The 19977-nt window shown below is 43.4% G+C and overlaps 1 protein-coding gene across 3 annotated transcripts in view; it reads right to left on the reverse strand.

Moving 5' to 3' along the window:
• The window catches only part of rbms3 (RNA binding motif, single stranded interacting protein), a 260118-nt gene that overhangs the window by 20860 nt on the left and 219281 nt on the right, over positions 1-19977 (reverse strand). For all 3 annotated transcript variants that reach the window (XM_035182376.2, XM_035182377.2, XM_035182378.1), the window contains 3 exons: positions 15452-15495; positions 12935-13031; positions 8136-8186 (listed from right to left, as the gene is read on the reverse strand). In XM_035182376.2, the coding sequence (XP_035038267.1) occupies positions 8136-8186; positions 12935-13031; positions 15452-15495 (192 nt within the window). The remainder of the gene's footprint in view (positions 1-8135; positions 8187-12934; positions 13032-15451; positions 15496-19977) is intronic.

Here is a 19977-nt window from a genome sequence, read left to right on the forward strand (position 1 = left end):
GAATGTCTTTATTCTTATAACGTCTACAGAAGCTGCCCATAACTTTGCCTTCGCCTCCTTCAACTTTGACCACAGTTTCCAGACGCCCCCTCAGGCACCTTTTCTATTTGGGTAAGCCCAGAAAAAAGGAGCCAGCATCCTGAGTCTTTAACTCTAATCCACAGCAGGAATCCCTCTTTGGGCCCGAGCTGCTTTCAGACATGCACCGAACTCCAGACGTTCTCCTGAAATGTGAGAATGCAAATGTCCGGGTCAGTTGCTCCAGACGTTTTTTTCTCCATAACTTTTGCCGCCAGTCACCAGGAAAAATGTCCGGAAAATGTCAGAGTGAGCTCATGTGAGAATGAAGCGCCTTAAAACCCAATATACAATAACTAGGAAGGTGAAAAGCTAATTCGAGCCAACTGAAGAAGCAGAGAAATATCACTACACACTGATGACTGCCGATGAACGAAGCTTCACATGTGGACAGCGATGCAGACGGAAGCTTATCTCGGCCTTCGCCATCAAACTGTAATTTGAGAATCAAATTTTCTGAGGGTTTTGAAAAAAGCTTAATTACAAACGCGAGACAAACCTACAGGGGAAAGAGAATCATCACAGTGACAATGAGGCAGCTGCGGGGGGGGCACTGGGCGATGTACGTTAACAGATTAACATATGGAGCCTGGAACTGATGAAGGATTTCTCACCTCTGGCAAAGATGCTTATCTGCTGCGCATCTATTTGTCTTTCCTCCGTGACGTGGAAATGAGACAGATGATGGATCAGCCTCCTTCCACGTATTGATTCATTTGTCTGTCCTCACAGAGGATAAAGACGGAATTACTGTAAAAATGCTTTACCACTGAAATGAACAATTCGAGGGGTAGACTTAGTTCCAGATTAAAATAAAGGGACATATATTGTCTTTCTTATGAGGGTGTCAAGCTGTTATTTGACATGAACTGAAGTCTGGACATTTTCCAGAATTTTCCAAGAGCATGCCAGTCCCTGAGTAAAACGTCTAAGTGAAGCCTTGTGAGAATACAGCAGGAGAGCGTTGGTGACGTGGGAGCGTTGATGACACACAACAGAAACAAACTCCAAAAAAACTAAAAGGAAAACAAATATCTCGGGATGAAAACAGGAGCCATACAAGTAGACGAAGATGTCAACTTCAGGAGCTCTCGGCGATAAGACGCAGACACCGGTGTAATGTGCTGTAAACAAAAACATGTGATTTCCTCTTTCTGCGTTTTTTCCGCCCCTCGCCAGAATCTTCCATTTTCCCCTTGTTGTGAACACACTATCTCCTGCTGCGTACTTTGTATGCAAACTTTGAAAAACTGTTTCTGGAGTTCATGTCTGAAAAGGGCTTAGTGGTTGAGAAAGAGAGAAAAAAACTAATCATATGATCCACATCCAGACTGTTTATGATGATCAAATGCTTATCGTGATGAGGTAATGTTCAAAAAGGAACCACAAAGTTGAGGGTGACGCAATACTAGGATGGATTTATAGTGTGTGTGTGAGTGTGTGTGTTCATCTGTGTGTACGAGAGAGGATAAGGCGCTAGATGAAGCATGTAACAGTATTTGTCATGTCTTCATGGGAGGTCCATTCCTCTCCACGCTCGGACTGCGCTTGTTTATCAGCCGCTCTCTGACAGACTCCTGTAGACAAATGGATCATTTCACACACTGGGATTTTTTTTTACTCCATTTACAAAAGTAAAAAAAGATTAGAAATCCAATTAGAAAACAAAGCCAGTTAATAAAGCTGGTCCAACCGAGCGCGTCGGCTTTTGTCTCCAAATACATTTTTTTGCTACCACTGCGAATTTGGATTTTCTCAAGGTAATATCCAAAAGCTTACAGTGAAAATGCAGCCGCTCCATCTCTCTGTCAGTCACCCTGTGGCACTCTGACAATATCTCTCCTTTATGTATGAAACTTTAACCCTGAACAGGCAATTTCTACTGGCATCTGCACAGCAAAAAAACCAAAAAAAAAGTTTTACTCTGAAAGGGCAGAGAGAGGAGGAGAGGGAGAAATGAGAGGGGGTGTACAGAGAGAGAGAGAGAGAGAGAGAGAGAGAGAGAGAGAGAGAGAGAGAGAGGGGGTAAGGATGGGTTGAAAAGATAGAGAGAGGAGCAAAAGAGCGGCGAGAGCAACTCAAGGACAACTGTAGCCCTGTCTCAAATTCTGCCTCGCCAGTCAAATCCACGAGAGCGACATAATGTTCTCGCTCCAAATCCGCAGAGCGTTTTTAATGTCAAGCGGAGAGATGGGTATCACACACTGCACCGGTTCACCCCCGTCCGATCAGGACAGATAGTTATGCTTCATTTCTAAGAGGCCCGGCGAGCCGCTATTCAAAGCCGGGGAGCTCAGGGAGACGCTGGCCGGGGTGCAACGGTGAGGAATTCAATAATTCACCTTCAGTATGTAAGGGCCAGTGCACTCCAGCAAATACATACTTGAAGCACATGCAGTTCACAGAGAGGAAAATTGGGAGAAAAAAAAAAGAGGAGGGATAAGTCAAGGGGAAAGACAGCGATGCTGCGCCTGACTGGCACTGCAGCTCCTCCGACGAGAAGTGAGTCTGAGCGTCTGCGTGTGAGATTGATGATCTGCACGTAAGTGAGATTTATCATTAAGAATAAGAATGTGTGTTTCCGCACTCAAACAATGCATCGTGTGTGTTTACGCGGTTGTGAGTCTGTGTGTGTGTGTGTGTGTGTTTGGCCTTCAGCAGCTTTCAGTTTTCACTTCTCCGAGGTCCGCTGACTTGTGCTGCGCCGGCCGAGGAGGCGAGCGGTCATGCTGCTCTGACATCCTGCCGCCTAACTGCCAGACAGAGCACAGTATTAGGAGATGGGAGAGGCAGCAAGTGAGGAGAGGAGAGAGGGATGACAAGTCGGGGTGGGGGGGGAAAGAAAGCAGAACAACGGCTGGGAGAACAGACAGAGACCTCATTTCGCCGTCCACTTTAAAAACCACTGTCACTTTCTATCAAGTTTCACACCGAGTGCATCTAAGCCATTAATTGGGGATAAACAAAAATTGTTGAAAACCGCTCCTTCTTTTCACGGCTAACAAAGTTCAGACTCCTCTACGGGATGAAGTCGAGTTTCGAACGGGCGAACTTGTCAAACTTAATCTAGTCAGAGGAAAATAAACACCTTTGCCAGAGCGTCTCGTACAGTAATGCTCTGCTTAATGTGCAATAAGCACAACTCTCGGCCATGTTGTTAAAGTAAAGGTTAGTACGCCAGGAAGATCGAGCAAGAGTCAAAGCTACGTCCCCAAAACAAATGAAGGTGCTAACTGCTGGAAGTCAACATCTCGGGGGTCTATAAAAAAATACAGTAGGGTTAGCTAATTAAAGCTTTTAAACATCCATCAACTAAGCTAAATTTGTCCTTGTAAGAGCTACTGTACTTAACAGTGTTCAGGTCAGTGTACGGTGTCTTAGCGAGCTCTTGATCCCAGTGGAAGGCGACTTCTCACCCGGACAATTTATCATGATTGTCTTCATAGCGGGAAGTAACAGGGGGCGAGTCAAAGGGTAATTACGCCCTGGAATTCAGCGGGAAGCGTCTCATGCAGCCTATTTGGAAACTTCAGGGGCGCAGTGGCGCAACGGTTGTAGGAGGCGCGGCCTTGTGGCTACTTAGTGTGTGACGCATTGGACTATTACCAGTTACAAACGTTTATCAAAACTCTCTCCCAGTTACATAAGGTACTTCAGTGGGACTGAGTATCATAACTTCAATCTGAGCTGTTCTGATCTTCGTGACCTATAGTTTTCTGACACTTATGAATCATAATTTTCCATCATCCCTGAGGAGTAAATAATACAAAATATATATGCATATATATGAAATGCAGCATGTTTAATAGTGAGCAGAAAGAAGTGTAGTGTTCGTGCTATAAACCTTTTTGTTTTTACAGTCCAGTAGTTTCCCAAACTAGGAGCCCTGGGACGTCCCGAGCCACAGAATGAGGGTTGCAAGATGATTTCCAGAAATCAAATACAATTTCAAAACAATTCAAAGTGGCCTATTTCAACCATAACTGTTATACAAGCTAGAAATACCCCTGTCTTTGCCTCCATGTGACAGCATCAGCTACAGCAGGTCAGTTTACAGCCCCACAGGAAACATTGCAACATGTGAACTTGCTCAAATCAATATCTTTTGGGATAATGAGGCTTCCAAGTCTCTAGCACGATTATTTTGAAGGTCACGGGCTGAAAATGGGCTTTTTACACACATAATCCGAAGTTCAGCGTAGTGCACTCTATCGTAGATGGAGAGAGATTTCGGACACAACCCATGTTCTGTTCTGTTCTACACCGTCTGACTGGCTAGCTGTGACCTCTCCCCGCACCACGCTTGGCCGCCTCCATATTGCTCGGACAACAGGAGCGCCATTGCACAACGCTCCACTGGCCCAACACGAGGCATGTGGCGGTAGCCGCCAAATTGCAGCACAATCAATTGGTTTTTAATGCTTTGAGTAGCTCCCCGGGCTCTTGAAGCTAACACGCTTGGCTAATTCGATGTGATTCAGTGAGCCGGTGGCAGGTTGTGTGAGTGTAAGGGGGCGGTCGGCTGTGTATGTGGCTGGTAGCAGATATAAGCGCGGATCATGAAGGGAGACAGATTGGTAGCTATGATCCATTGACGGCTGTGACAGCTGGGGTTAGTGCCGAGCAGCCGTTTGGTGACAAAGAACACAATAGAGACAGGGCCACGGGGACGGATACGGCCACATGGCTACTGCTGGCATGAAGGCATGATGAGAAAGACACCACAGTACAGTACGGCTACGGGCTAATGGCTACCACCAGCAGCCTCAAGAGGCCTCATGACACGAGGCTGGTTGAGAATAACCAGTATTTACCACACACATGACAATAAATACAATAACATACAGAGGACACAGACATTAGCAGCGACACAAACTACAACTTAGCCTCTGGCAGGTAAATATTTTGGGGCTCCCGGTGTAGTCGGTGGATCTCTGGGCCGAGTCTTTCATTTGCCGAACGCTGTTTACAGTTCGAGTTGTTTCTTTTATCACACACACAACACAAACAACAATACATTTGTAGGTGTTTTATGTCCAGATGGCATTTTAGCTAATCTCTATTAAAAGCTATCTGCACATGAATGCAGATAAATTAAAAAGCCAATAGCTGGTGCATAACAGTCAATGTGTTCTTCCTGTCCTGTTCTCCAAAATGAAATGGAAACCAGAAGGCTTCCAGAACCAAAATCCTGTCCCTCGCCTTCAGACTCTGCATATTCACATGAAGAGTTTACACAAACTAACTCCCACGACATCCTCCATGTCGTAACAGGTAGCGTCAACAGGAAAGTAACAGCACTGTTTGCAAAATGTGTAAAAGTATGGCAGGAAAGGGAGAGTTACAATACTGGCAGGAAAAGCAGGAGTTAATGTGGCCGAGAGGCAAACTCAGCGGCTTGCAGGGCAGCTGCAGCTGGGTGTGGCATGAGTGTGTGTGTGTGTGTGTGTGCATGTGTGTGTGTGTCCGACTGGATGGTGGCCTACTGCGACCAGATTACATGTTCACTGTCCCACAGCGGGGATGGAAGTGAGATGGGTAGGAGCGAGTGGTAAATGGCCACAGTGGGGAGCCCCTGCGGCTGGTTGAGCACTCCTCCAGTGAGTGAGTGAGTGAGTGCTGGGCCATCAGCTGCAGAGTCCAGCGTTTCCCGATGTGTTCGGTTGCAGGCGACTCACAAACAGTCGTCCTGTTGACTGAGCCCAACTGTGTTATTGACACTTTCATGGATTTGCTTGAGGCAAACATCCCTTTGTGCTGGAAAGCAGCAACAGCGAGAGCTTAAAGAAAATATCAATTAATTTCATTTTCAGAGAGCGTTTTTTAAAGTCTGAGGGTGGAATGGTGGTGAGGTTGTTAACACTGTCACTTCACATGTTCTCCCAGTGTCTGCACGGGCTTCCTCCCACAGGTTACGTTGATTGGAGATCCTAAATTGACCGAAGGTGTGAATGTGAGTGTGAGTGTCAGCTGGGATCGGCTCCATCTCCCCTGTGACCTTCAGAGGATAAGCCGTATAGATAATGAAGGGATGGATGGATATTCACATTAACACCAGATTATCTTCTTTGTCACTTCAAACCTATGCTTTTCCACAACTGTTATTACATTTGCCTTTACATTTTACAGCTATAATTATCAAATATATTATTATGAGGCTTTCAGGTTGTTAAGAGTCTGTTTATACTGTGTGTAATATTTTCAGTTGTGTGTAGTTTCTAAGCACCATATATCTTAATTATTTTCCAAAACATCGTGGGTCATAACTCATAATGCACCTGCATGCATATGCATTTGCTCATTAGAAGAGAATAGTGAACTTTGATACTAAAGCGTGATTTAAATTATGCAGCATGATTCATTAGAGGTAACTTTAGCAGGAAAAAAAAAATACAACCTCAGGTTACCCTCAGGGTGGTAATTTCTTTTTCAAAGAGAAAGTAACTTACTGCATCAATAAAATTATAACCGCAGTATAATATTGACATGCTTGTTATATATACTGAAGCCTTTGCACGGTTCTGCAGTAACTAGCTGTGTGAATGAGTTCTTTTGCAGACTATCAGTCGTTCATTGAGGAAATCCTTGTCTGTGATGGAGTGAGACTGTAAAAAAAAATCAAACCCATGATCCCTCGACTGGTTCGGAGCCTCGTTCGGTGAAAGAAGCGAGAGCAGAGGGGAACAAAGTACACTGACTGTGCTTCAGGGGCCAGAAAAAGCCTCAAGCAAACATTAAAGCCTCTGGCAGAGCGATTTAAAACCTCTAAGCAACCAAATGAGAACATTTATGGTGCTAGGATCAATTAAAGTGAAACCTTAAAACAATTTACCTAAGTACAAATGCTTATTTTTTGTTTAACATTAGGGAGACAGATCTGGGAAATATTCCATGCGATGCTGTAGGTACATTACGGAAAATATTCTGAAACCATAAAAGCACGCGGGGCTGTTTAGAGTTCTCCAAAACAAATTCAATGTTTAGATTTGTAATGAAAAAGAAAAACATCCATCAAATCCCATCTAACGTGAAGTTTCTCTGATAAAAGGAAAATATGATTTTTGTCAGTGATTATAATATTAAATAATTCATTTACAGAGTCTGTGACCTAGAAAAACAGGATTTTTTTTGGGACTCGCAGGAACCGAGCGCTCTGCACTCTTCCTCCTCCGAAGATGACTGAACACCGTCGGATGCAGTGCAACTACCTCACTGGTGCAGACTGTGTTGTTTCGGTGAGCTAAATCTAATTACTGTTAATTATTTTTTTCCCCCTGTCTCGGCTGGTAACCCAGAGCAACAGTCTGCAGCCTGTCTGTGTTGTGCGGCGGGTTTGGTAAATGATGCTGAATCGCTTCCTGGCACAGACGACACCTATAAACTTCCAACATCCCCCCCAAAAAAACCACCTGAATATTTCTGTGTATTTAGGGAAGATGGAAACTTTTATGGAGCTCTGCATTGTAATTGCAGCACAACAGTAGTGTAATCATTTAGCTATCATAACTTTATATGTGGTGCATGTGTGCAATTTAGTTGCCTCCACACTTTCAACAGAGGAGGAATGTGTTTTAAAACGATTCCCCTGTAACTTTCCTCAACAGTCATGTTCCTCTATGTATAAATATGAATCCATATAAAACTATAGCTACATATAAAAACAAAAATGTCCCTCAGTAGAGCTTCATTCATAGATATCAGTTCCCTAAATGTGCACAAATTATTCTCTGGGAAAACTGAGAAAATGTCAAATAAAATAAATAAATAAAAAACTCTGATCTGGATCTGAACCAAAATTGAATCGGTGCTTCCCTGACTCATATCACATCCTTCCACCAATTTCCATGGAAATCTGCTCAGTTGTTTTTTTTTTTTATGTCGTCTTACAAACAAGCAAACGTAATAAAATCTAGCATCTTCTAAACTATTCAGCACTGAAGTAAAATCCCTTTTCAGAGTTCCTTCTGAAACCTTTGAACAACCCTGGGGAAACACTGTGCAGAATGGAAGAAACATGGGGGAATCAGCTACTACATGGTGAATGGTAGACTACTTACTGTAGGTTGCATAACATATTGTTGATGAGGCATCCATGACGTACTCTGGACCTGAGGACAAACACATAAAATGTAATATTATGGTAACAACATAAATTCTCCTCAGTTTTTTCCTTGTATATTTTCTTGCCAGATCCATTTAGTATCCAACCCACATTAAGCAATACACGCTGTTCAAATATTCACAATATGTTCAAATACTTTTTCAAAATGATTGCGCTGGTTTTTAATGCACCACAACGGCTGAACTTTACACAGATTAAGCCGAGCCAGAGACTTGAGTAAAGAATTGTCTGGAGGCAGTAAATGTCGCTGCTGCCTCATTATTTAACAGTAGAACTTGTGCATATAGAGCCGATAAATTAGGCGGCTTCACTATATTATAATTAGAATAATATTAATCATAAACTATGATTTCCAGTGGAATAATTTTCCAGTGGAATAATTTCACAATTTATGTTACAGCCACAAAATGTCTTAAACTGAAAAACATTACAATAAAATTATGTATTTTCTTTCCCCTCATAAATGGGATTAGATGTTTTAAATATATTTTTTTTAGCGTAGCCTTGTGTTATGCAAGTCAGTGACAGTCTAATATGTCACTTCCATATTTGCATATAATCGCCATATGGAACAATAAGACTTTTACACAAAACGTTGAACAATAAACTGGTTTTGATGCTGAACATTAAAAGTTGACAAATCGCAGATGGTCTTATCTTGAAAGAACTTTTGCCTGATTATTGAACAGTTAATACATTTTGGGAGTCCTCAGGTCATGACGTCTCCACTCATGTGTATCAGCTCTATCAAAATAAAACTAAACATGGATTCTTTCTTGCTTCCTTTCAGTACGATTGAGATAAAGTATTGGAAACACAGGGGAGGGTTGATGCTCAGTGGGCTGAAGGGTTCTGAAAACTCTTTGGACCGTCCACTAGACAAGACCAACAAGTTCCTGCAGGATTATTATTTATCAATAACTAAAAGGTGAACAGAGCTTCTCTTTTTCGTGGGACACACACAAAGCTGAAGGAAATCACAGGTACATTCACAGGTTGAGGAATGAGAAAGTAAAAGCGATGGTGAAACAGTGACAGAGGCCATGATCAAGAGACTGGAGGGACGGGGGAGCAAACACAGCTTTCCGACGGGCTGCAGGGAGGAATTAGACAGCTTGTAGCAGACAAACACGCAGGCTGGCCGCTGATCCTGGTAAAACGATTAGATTAAACAAAGACAAACACGGATTCATTTGCTATAAGAGCAATCAATCCTCTGAGCCAACCCGAACGCGTGATCTGGATCCACACCTAAACAAGCCTCAGATCCCACAACGTGCAGCCAAGTCCGTTTGTTTGTACAAGGCAATATTTGTTCTCCCGCAGCTGAGCGGGACAGCAGAGGGACACAGAGGAGGCTTATCTTTATTCACTTAACTTCAGCATTCTCTAACCAGGAGGCTGCATGACCATCATGCCATTTATTTAATAGGAGTGTGGGGAGCAGGGGTTTTACACAAAGGCTCCTTTACACGGGGCACATCGGGGCCCGGCCCAGATGAAAGGAGATAAATGTGGTAAAATATTTGCTCATCACTCAAAGAGGGGTTTATATAGTTAGGTGAGATTGCTGCAGGAGACACTGCTGAGCTAATACTGATGCTTTAGTTTTATATTCAACCCAAACTCATTTAAATCAACAGCTCATGTTTTCCCTTCTTTCCCTGGTCATGTGGCTCGTTTAATGTTTTGCTGCATTTCTAAAATCTAAGATAATTTCAGATTCACGATGCGAGTTGACGACATGTCTCTGCTTATCTGTCCCCCCCCCCCCCATTTCCTTCCAGACACTCATTGCACCATCCGACATGCCTCAAAACTGATCTGCGAACGCAAATATCTTCAGATCACATGAATAATGAATGAGTTATTAATAGCAAGTTTAGAGCAAATAAACAGAAGCTAAACATGCAACTACTGACTCAATAAAGATGTGAGCAGTCACAAACTGTATCTGATGACTGGTTCTCCCTGTCTGCTCCGGTACATTCTGCCAGATTTGAGATTTGTTTACACAAGTCAAGAACAGGTCAGTCAATTTCAGAAAACATCCATCTATCCCGACTCTCTGATAGGAGCCCTGAGGAACATCACCTGAAACAGCGCCCCCTACAGCTTCATCATCACATTTACAATAACGAGCCTTTGGTAAAGCTCTTTAAATGGATTCTGTTCGATCAGGTTTAGGCACAAAACAAGTTAAGATTTCATAAAGATCACGGTTTTGGTTGTAATATCTACTTGGTTGGAAGACGTTGATCGTCATGGTTACAGTAAGTAAAGATGTGGAACGGTCTTGGTTTTACTCCCATATCAAAGTTTTATGTTTTGTTAAAGTGCCACGATTCTATTCGCTCCATCCTCCTCTTATCGAAGACTTTGTCCGTCTTGAGACTTTGTCACCTTTCTTCCTCCTATGTGTCATGATTACTGCAGCCACTAGAGGTCAGCGAGGAATAAAATGTAACTATGGGTCATAATAAGTGGCTGTCAAATTTTAGGGGAGGGCCATCTTCCAAAATGAACCTTTCCACTATCTATCTGTTGTAGAGATTGTACTGTCATGATGTTGCTGGAAGTCACTGTATTTGAGTTCAAATTTCAGCATCATTCACAACTATAGCTAATTTTGTGGCTTTACTTTGCATGATCTTGATCTTGGATGTGAGAATGTGAGACATTTAACAAATGATGTATTGTAGCATTATGTTATAAGATGGATTTTCTGTGGCTTGGGGACTGAAATTGGGCCTCGACTCAAAATACTAAATCATTGAAGGAAAAATAAAAAATGAAGCACAGACAGATCTGTCATCTGATACGTTTCCTTTTGTGTTCACAGATCTGAAGGTTTGTGCCAATTCTTTTGCAGATGACGACTTCATTTCAACTCCCCTTGATTAACTCGAGTCTGACTTGGACGTAAAAACATCGCTGACGGAGTGAGTTTGTTTATTCTGCATTACAACAGCTAGTAAGGCAACAATTATTCCACAGCTACAGCCGGTTCAGGGTGACTGACCTCAGGAGCTACCTCTGGCTGAACCTCACCGCTTGTGTTACCGTTTTAAACAGCCTGTCAGCCAATACGCCAAAAAGCCAAAACTCAGTCAGTCGTTCAGCCGCTCGTTTAGACAGTCAGTAAACCAGCCTGCAGCCACACATCCAACCAGCCAGCCAGTCAGTCACATACTGTATTTAGTGCCCAGTGAGCCAGCCTGCAGAGCCAGTGATGTAAACCAGGCCGCGGCTGGCTGGCGGCACTAGCCCAGATCTTGGTGGTGATCTGGCCTGGACTGGATCCTGTCATGCGGATCATCAAAGCTGATTTTCCGGGGAAACAGAGCCAATCGTGATTCAAGCTCCTCTCCGGAGCCAGGCTCCAAAAGAACACACCGTAACACCGCTGCTGGCACGGGTCATTTCCACATTTGATAAATCAATGCCGTTAAAATAGCAGCTCAAAAGAAAATATCCACTAGCCATAAACATGAAAGTATAAATGACACATACAGTGATTTCTATGCACCTTGAGATTTTCATTACAAAGGTACTAGTTTCCATCATAAAAGAAAGTGATTTCCTTTTGTCTGGCCTGTCTGTCTTGTCTTCCCTTTTTCTTCTGCCTCTGCGCCTTTGTACTTGAACAGAAGATGAAGGACTCACCTTCCTGCCGTGACTGGCTGAAGGGCAATATTACAGGAAGCGGCGGCAGAGCTGCCCGATATTGAAACTGTGAGGATTAATATTCCTCAAAAGCCCGGCCATTGTTTTTGATAAATCAATTTGGGAAGCCTTCCGAGAGAGGATTAGAGATGCGCCTTGGCCCACTTTTCTCTCTCTCTCCTCCTCCTCCTCCTCTTTCCCCCTAACCCTCCACCGCAGGTACTGCAACAGAGTTTTAATCAAGCGCGCCTCAAAGACGGGGCGCAGCAACCTTCAGCAACACCCCCCCCACCACCAGAGCCAGAGCTATCACCATCACCACCACTTTCCTTCCTCATCTCCCTAGTTGTCTTTCTCTCCATCTGTCCCTTCTACTTCCTCATCTACCCTTCATCTCACTATCTTCGCCCGTCTGTCTCTGCATACCAAACGCAGCCGATGGTAAACGATAGCGTCTGAGCGAGAGGGCGCGGTGGCAGCGCCCCTCTTGATGTTTAGATTTGGCAAAGGTTGCCGCGTGAAATGTGCGCCGACGTAAAGCGGGTAACGCTCTTGACATCTCACACAGCCAATTTTCACGTTCCCTGTCCTGTTCTGTTTCATTACGCCGCAGATCACAGCCACGAGGAATGGGGAAATTCACTTTAGGGAAGGGGAAGCCATCGTATTGAGGTTGGCATGAATAAAATGAAATTAAAAAAAATGTCTTTCATGGCATTATCAGCAGAAGGAGCACAAAAGATTTCAGTGGGAAAACAGGGAGAGGGAAAAGAGTGTTTGTGTTTCCAAGACACATTCATTCTTGATGGGTGATTTTCTTTTTTCTACCCTGTCAGCCTTTTTCCCTTATCCCTTTTCTTTCGTTGCTTGTTTTCTGATGCCTGTTGTGTTTGCCGCCTACGAAACAGATGTCATCGAGCACAGCTGGAGTGGCGAGGAGACGATGAGAGAAGAAGAGACAGCCTCACGCTGTTTCGCAGCCCACCCCCTCTCTTCTATTCACAAAGTAAACCCTCCGATTACACATACACACAAGTCTATCCATAATGCAGTGCGTTATGGGCCCACCTGATATGTGGAAACGGGGGAAGCAGCGATGAAGGGCGTGATGGAGGTCTGTGCGATCATGCGGTTGGTGGCGATGCTGTAAGGCGAGGAGTAGAACCTGAGAAGAGATAGAGGGAGGGAGGAAGAGGGAGAGAGGAGAAAAAGAGGAGTAGAGAGGGGGAGAGGAAAGTACACAGCAGAATAAGTGTCAAACTCAGATGAAGTATACACGGCATAGCATAATATAAATTTTATATTTTGTTACCTTACTTTACCTTTACAAACTGAGTTATGAACTGTCACGTACTTAAGTGTACAAATGTTTCTCTGTCTGTGTAATAAAGACAAATACTTGCAAACTTTAACACACACACACACACACACACACACACACACACACACACACACAGGACTCATCCTATAGATTGCTCTGAGCAAACACTTGGCCGTATACAGGACTCCACATAAAGGTTTCATGAAGTGTCTCATAGCGTCTCAATTGAAAAGTCTGCTTTTATCATCGTATAAAGTGGGAGGTTGTTTGTATTTCTCTCCCACAAATGTTCCGGCGCCGAGGCGACACCGGGCACCGCCGGCCGGGCGACTTAAGTAGCACGTCTCTACGGCGAATCGCAGAGAACTCGATGCATTTGAAGAAGCCGAGGTTTGACACGAGCTGCGGAGAAGCGAGTCGTCGGCTGCGCTGCTTAATCTTATTGCGACTGAATGTTGCTGAGATCCCAATAGTCTCTGTCACCTGAGCTGAAGATCATATTACTGGCTGAGGATATTAGACAAGTTATGTACTCGGCTCTGGGACACCACACTGGATTTGAACGTACGGAATCAGCTGTTCTATGTTGTACTACAATTTATTTTACCCCTAATGTTTAGTTTGAAGTTCTGGACACCCAGAGCTCCCTCTTAACAGCGGAAAAACATACTGATCATCATTTTATCAGCTGTACACTGACTGACCTTTTCTCATTTTCAAAACAGATGCTTATGAATAGGCTGTTCTTTGACCTGGTGACATTTCAGAACTTTACAGCAGAGGGAGACAATGGAGTTTAATTCCACTCTGTTTGTGATGTTTACCAAAGCAACAAATCCCACATACGTCTATTTGAATTGAGCTTATTGTCGTTTGATTATAGTTTGTTCATAAGAGGTGAAACTTCATTCTTGTCGGCCGAAATGGGCATAAGTCAAATGACATATTTGATTTCTTATATATATATATATATATATATTGTTTTCTTTGTTCATGGTTGGAATATGTCCTTGTGTTAGTTTGTTGACAAGCACTGCCACTTAAATAATTTTCTTTATATTGACTTTTAATGGATAGGTAGAAAATATAACTGGGGTATATTTGAAGAAAAACTATTTGTTTTTTCAATTACAATTATTATTTTTACACATACAGCAGTGGGGCCTGTTTTATTTCAAACAAAGATGGTAAAACCAGTGTCAAAACAAATGAAGGGATATATGTCACTAATAAGATGCTTATATACACATATGTTTTGTTTCTCTTTGCTCTTCTTCTATGGATATATTTGAGACATTGATAGAATCTAGAGCATTTAAAATTCAGCCCACATTATAATATACATCCATTAAGTATAATTTGCATTATAATTACATTTTACATTCACTAATTCAATATGCAATTGAATCTGTTTATGTATCAGTAAGCACAGTGAAGTGAGGTGCAGTTCTTGCTTTAAAATTTCCGGCTTAGTTTAAACTAAATCATATAATTCCACAATTCATCGCACGCTGAATCACCATATTTCTTTGTGTTAATGTTTGAATAAAGTTGAATACTTTTACTTTCTTTGCTACTTAATTCACCCTATTTCCCGTTTCTCTCTCTGCGACGCCGCCGTTATGCTAAACTTTAGGTTGAATGTATTAAGAGTGAATCATTTCTTTTCGCTTCCTGTTAATATCTGTGGGAATATAATTTGGCGGATTTGCAGCAAAGCAGGCTTTTACATGGCGGGCTGTGTTTCATGAGTGATGCTATTCATCCAGTTATTTTGGGTGGGGGGGTTTGAGGTTGACTCCAAGTCACTGGGGGATAAGTGGTTTAAGAAGTGGGAAGTGAGGAGCTTCCTGTGAACGACTGAGGCCACGGGGAGACGGAGGGGGAGCCTCGGCACTCTCCTTCCTGCCTCGGTACTGTGGGGAAAAATAAAACACGCTGCCGGGTCGTTTATTTCCACAGCACCATTAAGTCATGACATAAAGACACACAGGAACACACAGGAACGAACACACACACGCATACGTAAAAGACCCACACACATGATAACACGCACACAGGCTCTCTTAGCTGCAATTCCTCACCCGACCCCACCAAGGAAAACTGATTTTTCAAGTCCATATAGATTAACTTAATCAAACGGTAACAAAGTGCACACACTACATTCATCTTCATGTATGACACCGGTATTGACCCGGGTCCCATGAGCCGAGAGGTGAGTGTGGTGCACGGTGCAAAGGATGGATTGACCATCAGGCTCTTACCCGTTCTGCATCGCAGTGGGATCGTATGTTAACGCCATGCCAGTCTGCAAGAGAAGAGCACATCATTACAAATTAAGAGAGTTGGATAAATAGAAAAATAAGATTAAACTGCTACAAATGAAAATGTGACATTTGAGAGGACGCAGCAGAAAATGTTGGTCATGAAATAAAAACAAATTTCTTCTCATTTGCGAAACCATTAAATAAATCAACATTTTTTACTCATTTCAGTTTTTGTATAGATTCAACAAACCAATGGACCAATACTGATTTTATGGAGTTAAATTTTCCAATAACGATCTATCGGCTAATACAGTGGGGTTCAAAAATCTAAGACCACAGTGAAAAGCTCCCATATTTAAACGTTAACCTGCAAATTATCAGTAAATATGAGGATTCTGAAATTCGTTTCTGTTTCACCAGGGATGACAAATACAAAATTACAACCGGGAATATTTAACTGCATTGGAAAAACAAGTTGTCATATGTTACATATTGAACAAGATACACAACAATAAAGATATCTGTAGAAGGTTTAATATATATATTGATCGGGCTCTAATTTAAATCAAAATATTTGAACCCTTAAGTGAGATCAATATTTTCTGAATGACACATATACCTATAGAATATATATACATACATTGGACATGTTCATTGTTCCGCATTGTGCTCTTGTGTCCTGTGTGTTACCCTGAGCTCGCACACACTGTTTGTCTCTGTCGATATGTTCTTGCACCAATGTCAGCGAGATAATTCACTGTACCTTCATTGTACTTGGGCAGTAACACGATTTGGACCCTGATGCTTTTTGTTGGCGATAAATTAAATCAAATCAAAAATCAACTCGTTCCAAATTGGAAAAACTGACAAGTGACAAAGCCGATGTGAGGAAAATCTTAGTCAATAGGACAAAAGTGAATTAGTATCGAGGACGCCTCCTTCTCCATTTCAATCACGTACAATCATGTTTTTATGAATGAGAGGAAATGAAGAAATGCCCTTTGGAGAGGAACGGAGTGAGCAGAAAACTGAGTCCTTTGTCTGGCGATGGTGTGCTCGTGTGTGGTTGTACGCGTGCATGCTTGCGTATGTGGATGTGTGTGTGTGTGTGTGTGTGTGTGTGTGCACGAGGCCCTCTTAGAGTCCAGGAGAGAAACCTGTGCGCTGCAATCCGTCATCTGCATTCCTGAAGGTTCTCCCCTGGAGGAGAGCTAATCCGATTTCTTTTAACGGGAGGCTGCTGAGGACGGCAGATTTCATCAGTGTACACACAGGCTCACACTCACACACACACACACACACACACACACACACACACACACACACACACACTCCCTGCCCTTCCTCTCTCTTACTTTGCTCTCCCTTCCCCTCCTTCCGTTCTTCGTCGTCTTGTGTTCTCTTCCTTTCTCTCCGTAACTTTCTCTCTTCACCCCTGCACCCTCCTCATCTCTTAATCTACCCCCCTCCCATCTTTCTGTACCACTCTTTTACCCTTGTTCCTCCAGAGGACTACCTACGCTGAGCCACACTGTTGTGGGAATAGTGGCTCAAAGGAGCAGGAGGAGGGTCAGTGGCCCTGGAAAAAACCCACGGGCGTGAGCACAAACGGAGAGAGAGTAAGCCCTCGCTGGCACTTATAGTGTGGATGTAGTGTGTGTGTGGTGGTCGGCCATTGTTCAATTAGTGTGAGAGGGAAGTCAAATTTTAGTAAAGCTACTGGATGCCTCTGTCCCTGTGTTTTATAAATATCTTCTACTATTATTTGTATATATTAACTGTCAGTGTCCAAGTCCACAAGGTTTCACAGTGAGTGTTTATTCACCCTCTTCACTCTAAATGTGAGATAAAGAGATTCTGAGAGCTGTCTGCATGTGCACGTGCATGTTCACATGTGCGCTAATAGCATGGGCAGACATGGCCAGCTGTCTGGCTGATAACTCCCCTAAGTGCTGCCCTTGGTTCCATGTGCTGATGAATTCCACAGCAGAGAAGCTGCTGGCCGGGGAGCCTGCACGGCCAATGACTGATTACTGACAGAGTATTTGGCTCTGTCACACCGAGGGGAAAGGAAGAGACAGAGACAGTTTGTGTGTGGTTCCGTCTGAGCTTGATCCAAGACTGGGAAAAAAATGACCCCTTTACTACGCAGTATATTGTACAGGCTCACCGAACATGCTTGGTCTGGAGAAAAGCTGCCAGGGATAGTTACATCCTCACCTGATGCTGCGATTTAACAGAAAGTTTATAAGTTCAAAGATTTCTCATAATCGTATCAGAAAAAGGCCCAAATGTGGTGTAATGATAAGTAGAGAAGTGGAGAATAACTGTGATGTGATCGTTAACTCAAGTTGTAAAGAGGTATTTTCTCATGCTGATGTGCCTCAGGTGCAAATTATGTACAGGGATGAGGTAATCAATTAAAGTTTGACTCACTTTACGCAGCAAACAACAATAAATAATCGTGATCTTCTGGGTTTGAAGATTGTTGGAAACATTTTGGAACATCATTTTAACACGTAGCTCTAAAAGGGGTGAGGACAGCCAATATCAGGCACCTGGAAGGACACCTGTGCTGTGAGGGTCCTACACAGGAAGAGCCATCATCTCTTATCCACACACACACACACTGACCTACTCCCTCCTTCCATACACAGATTTGCTATTTATTTTTTCTTCTTGCCTCATGGCCACGCACACGCACGCACACACAAACACACACACACACGCACACGCACACACACGCACACACACACACACACGCACACACACACACGGACATCTGTCAGGCTTTCACACAGAGTGGAGAGCCGCATGTTTTTTTCATCTACACTCATTCCCCAAGAGTAGGTGCTTGAGAAGTGTGACTTTGAAAGTTTTTGTGTGTAGGAGTGTGTGTTGGTTACAGAGGAAGTGAAAAGAGAGAGAGGCACAAAAAGAGGGAGCACCCATGGTGTTTATGTCTACGTGTGTGTGTGGCGGGGAAAAAGAAAGTGCAGCGACTAATATGTTTGTCAGCATGAGACAGCGACAGACAGCACTTTGTAGACTCCCACTTTGGGTAGTTTACAAGGAAATCTGTCATATATTCCTCAATCCTCAGCAGCAGCCATCGCTCAGCACTCAACCCCTCGTAACTCCTGACTGATCATGCAATGTGTTCCCTGTCCCTCTCTTTCTCTTACTCTCAGCGAGTCACTCACTCGCTGTCTCTCCATATGCTGCTGTGGGATCCTGGACGACTTCAAACGAGGGGAGGAAGGGGCAGAGAAAGAAGGAGAGAGAGAGAGAGAGAGAGAGAGAGAGAGAGAGAGAGAGAGAGAGAGAGAGAGATAAAGAAAGAGAGAGAGAGAGGAAGATATGCAGGCAGAGTGAGATACACAGTAGAGGAGGAGAGGGAGAAGGTAGAGAGAGAGAGTAATGGATGGTGTGCTGCTCCTCTTCATCTCCCTGCCACAGCGAGTGAGGTGAGGAATGGCCTCAGCTCTGATAAACAGACTAACACGTGATGCCTATCTCGCATCCACCTGCCAGTGCAGCTGATCAATGGCCACATGCATGGCACACTATACTCATGGAGGGTCTTCCTCTTGACACTGTGGACAAGTAGATACTGGTAAACCCGAGGTTTAACTAGAGTTTCAGCAGTTTATAAAGACGTCAGTGCTTATATAGGAAAACACAGTTCACAAAGACCTGAGGAAAAACAAAAACAATGGATTCTCAACAAGGACTAGTTTTAACCATAACCTCAATTTAAACCTAATCCTTCAAAATAACCCTTAACTCTTACTGTCACAAGCCTCAATTGTGACGTCAATTAAGCAGCTTTCACACATGACATCTTTGTCTGCGTCTTCTACGTGTCTGCGTCCTGTTGTATTCCTTTAGATTTTTCTGCTTTGTCTCAGTTGAATGTTAGAAGCATCAACAACACGTCCATTCCTCGGGAATTTTACAAGGGGGCTGGCAGGACAATTCTGGAAAACGTCCAGAGCAAGTGACTCAGACATTTGGGTCTGGATCATTTCAGGAGAATTCCGGGGGTTCAGAGCACATCTAAAGGCAGCATTAGTAGAAACCCTGTTTGCTTGAAGGTCTAAATGTCACATTGGCCCTTTCAAGGATAGCAACAGAACATGAAACACACACACACACACACACTGGAGCCTGTTCAGCCACAGACATACACATTCACACTCACTCTGCCTTGAACCCAGGCTGTTAAACCTTGGCCTCTCAGTCAAACCCTGGTGCCTTCACGCAGTGTAATGTGAAACACTGCAGGAGCGATGGGGTCATAGAGAGAGAGAGATGGAGGGGAGGAGAGGGGCCGAGCGCACATGAGGGATTTCCTCTCTCACAGAGACGACAGGAAGAACTTTCAACTTTCAACTGAGATACATAAGCAAACATGAGCACTTTGAACGTTTGAGTTTAACGCCCTCTCCACTCCTCTGCGTTTGAGCCTCTGGTCCACATGAAAATGGCGTTTTTAAGTCAATTAAGTTTTTTACGCATAG

Source organism: Hippoglossus stenolepis, chromosome 17 (genome assembly GCF_022539355.2).
Source record: "Hippoglossus stenolepis isolate QCI-W04-F060 chromosome 17, HSTE1.2, whole genome shotgun sequence".
Classification (NCBI taxonomy): Eukaryota; Metazoa; Chordata; class Actinopteri; order Pleuronectiformes; family Pleuronectidae; genus Hippoglossus; species Hippoglossus stenolepis.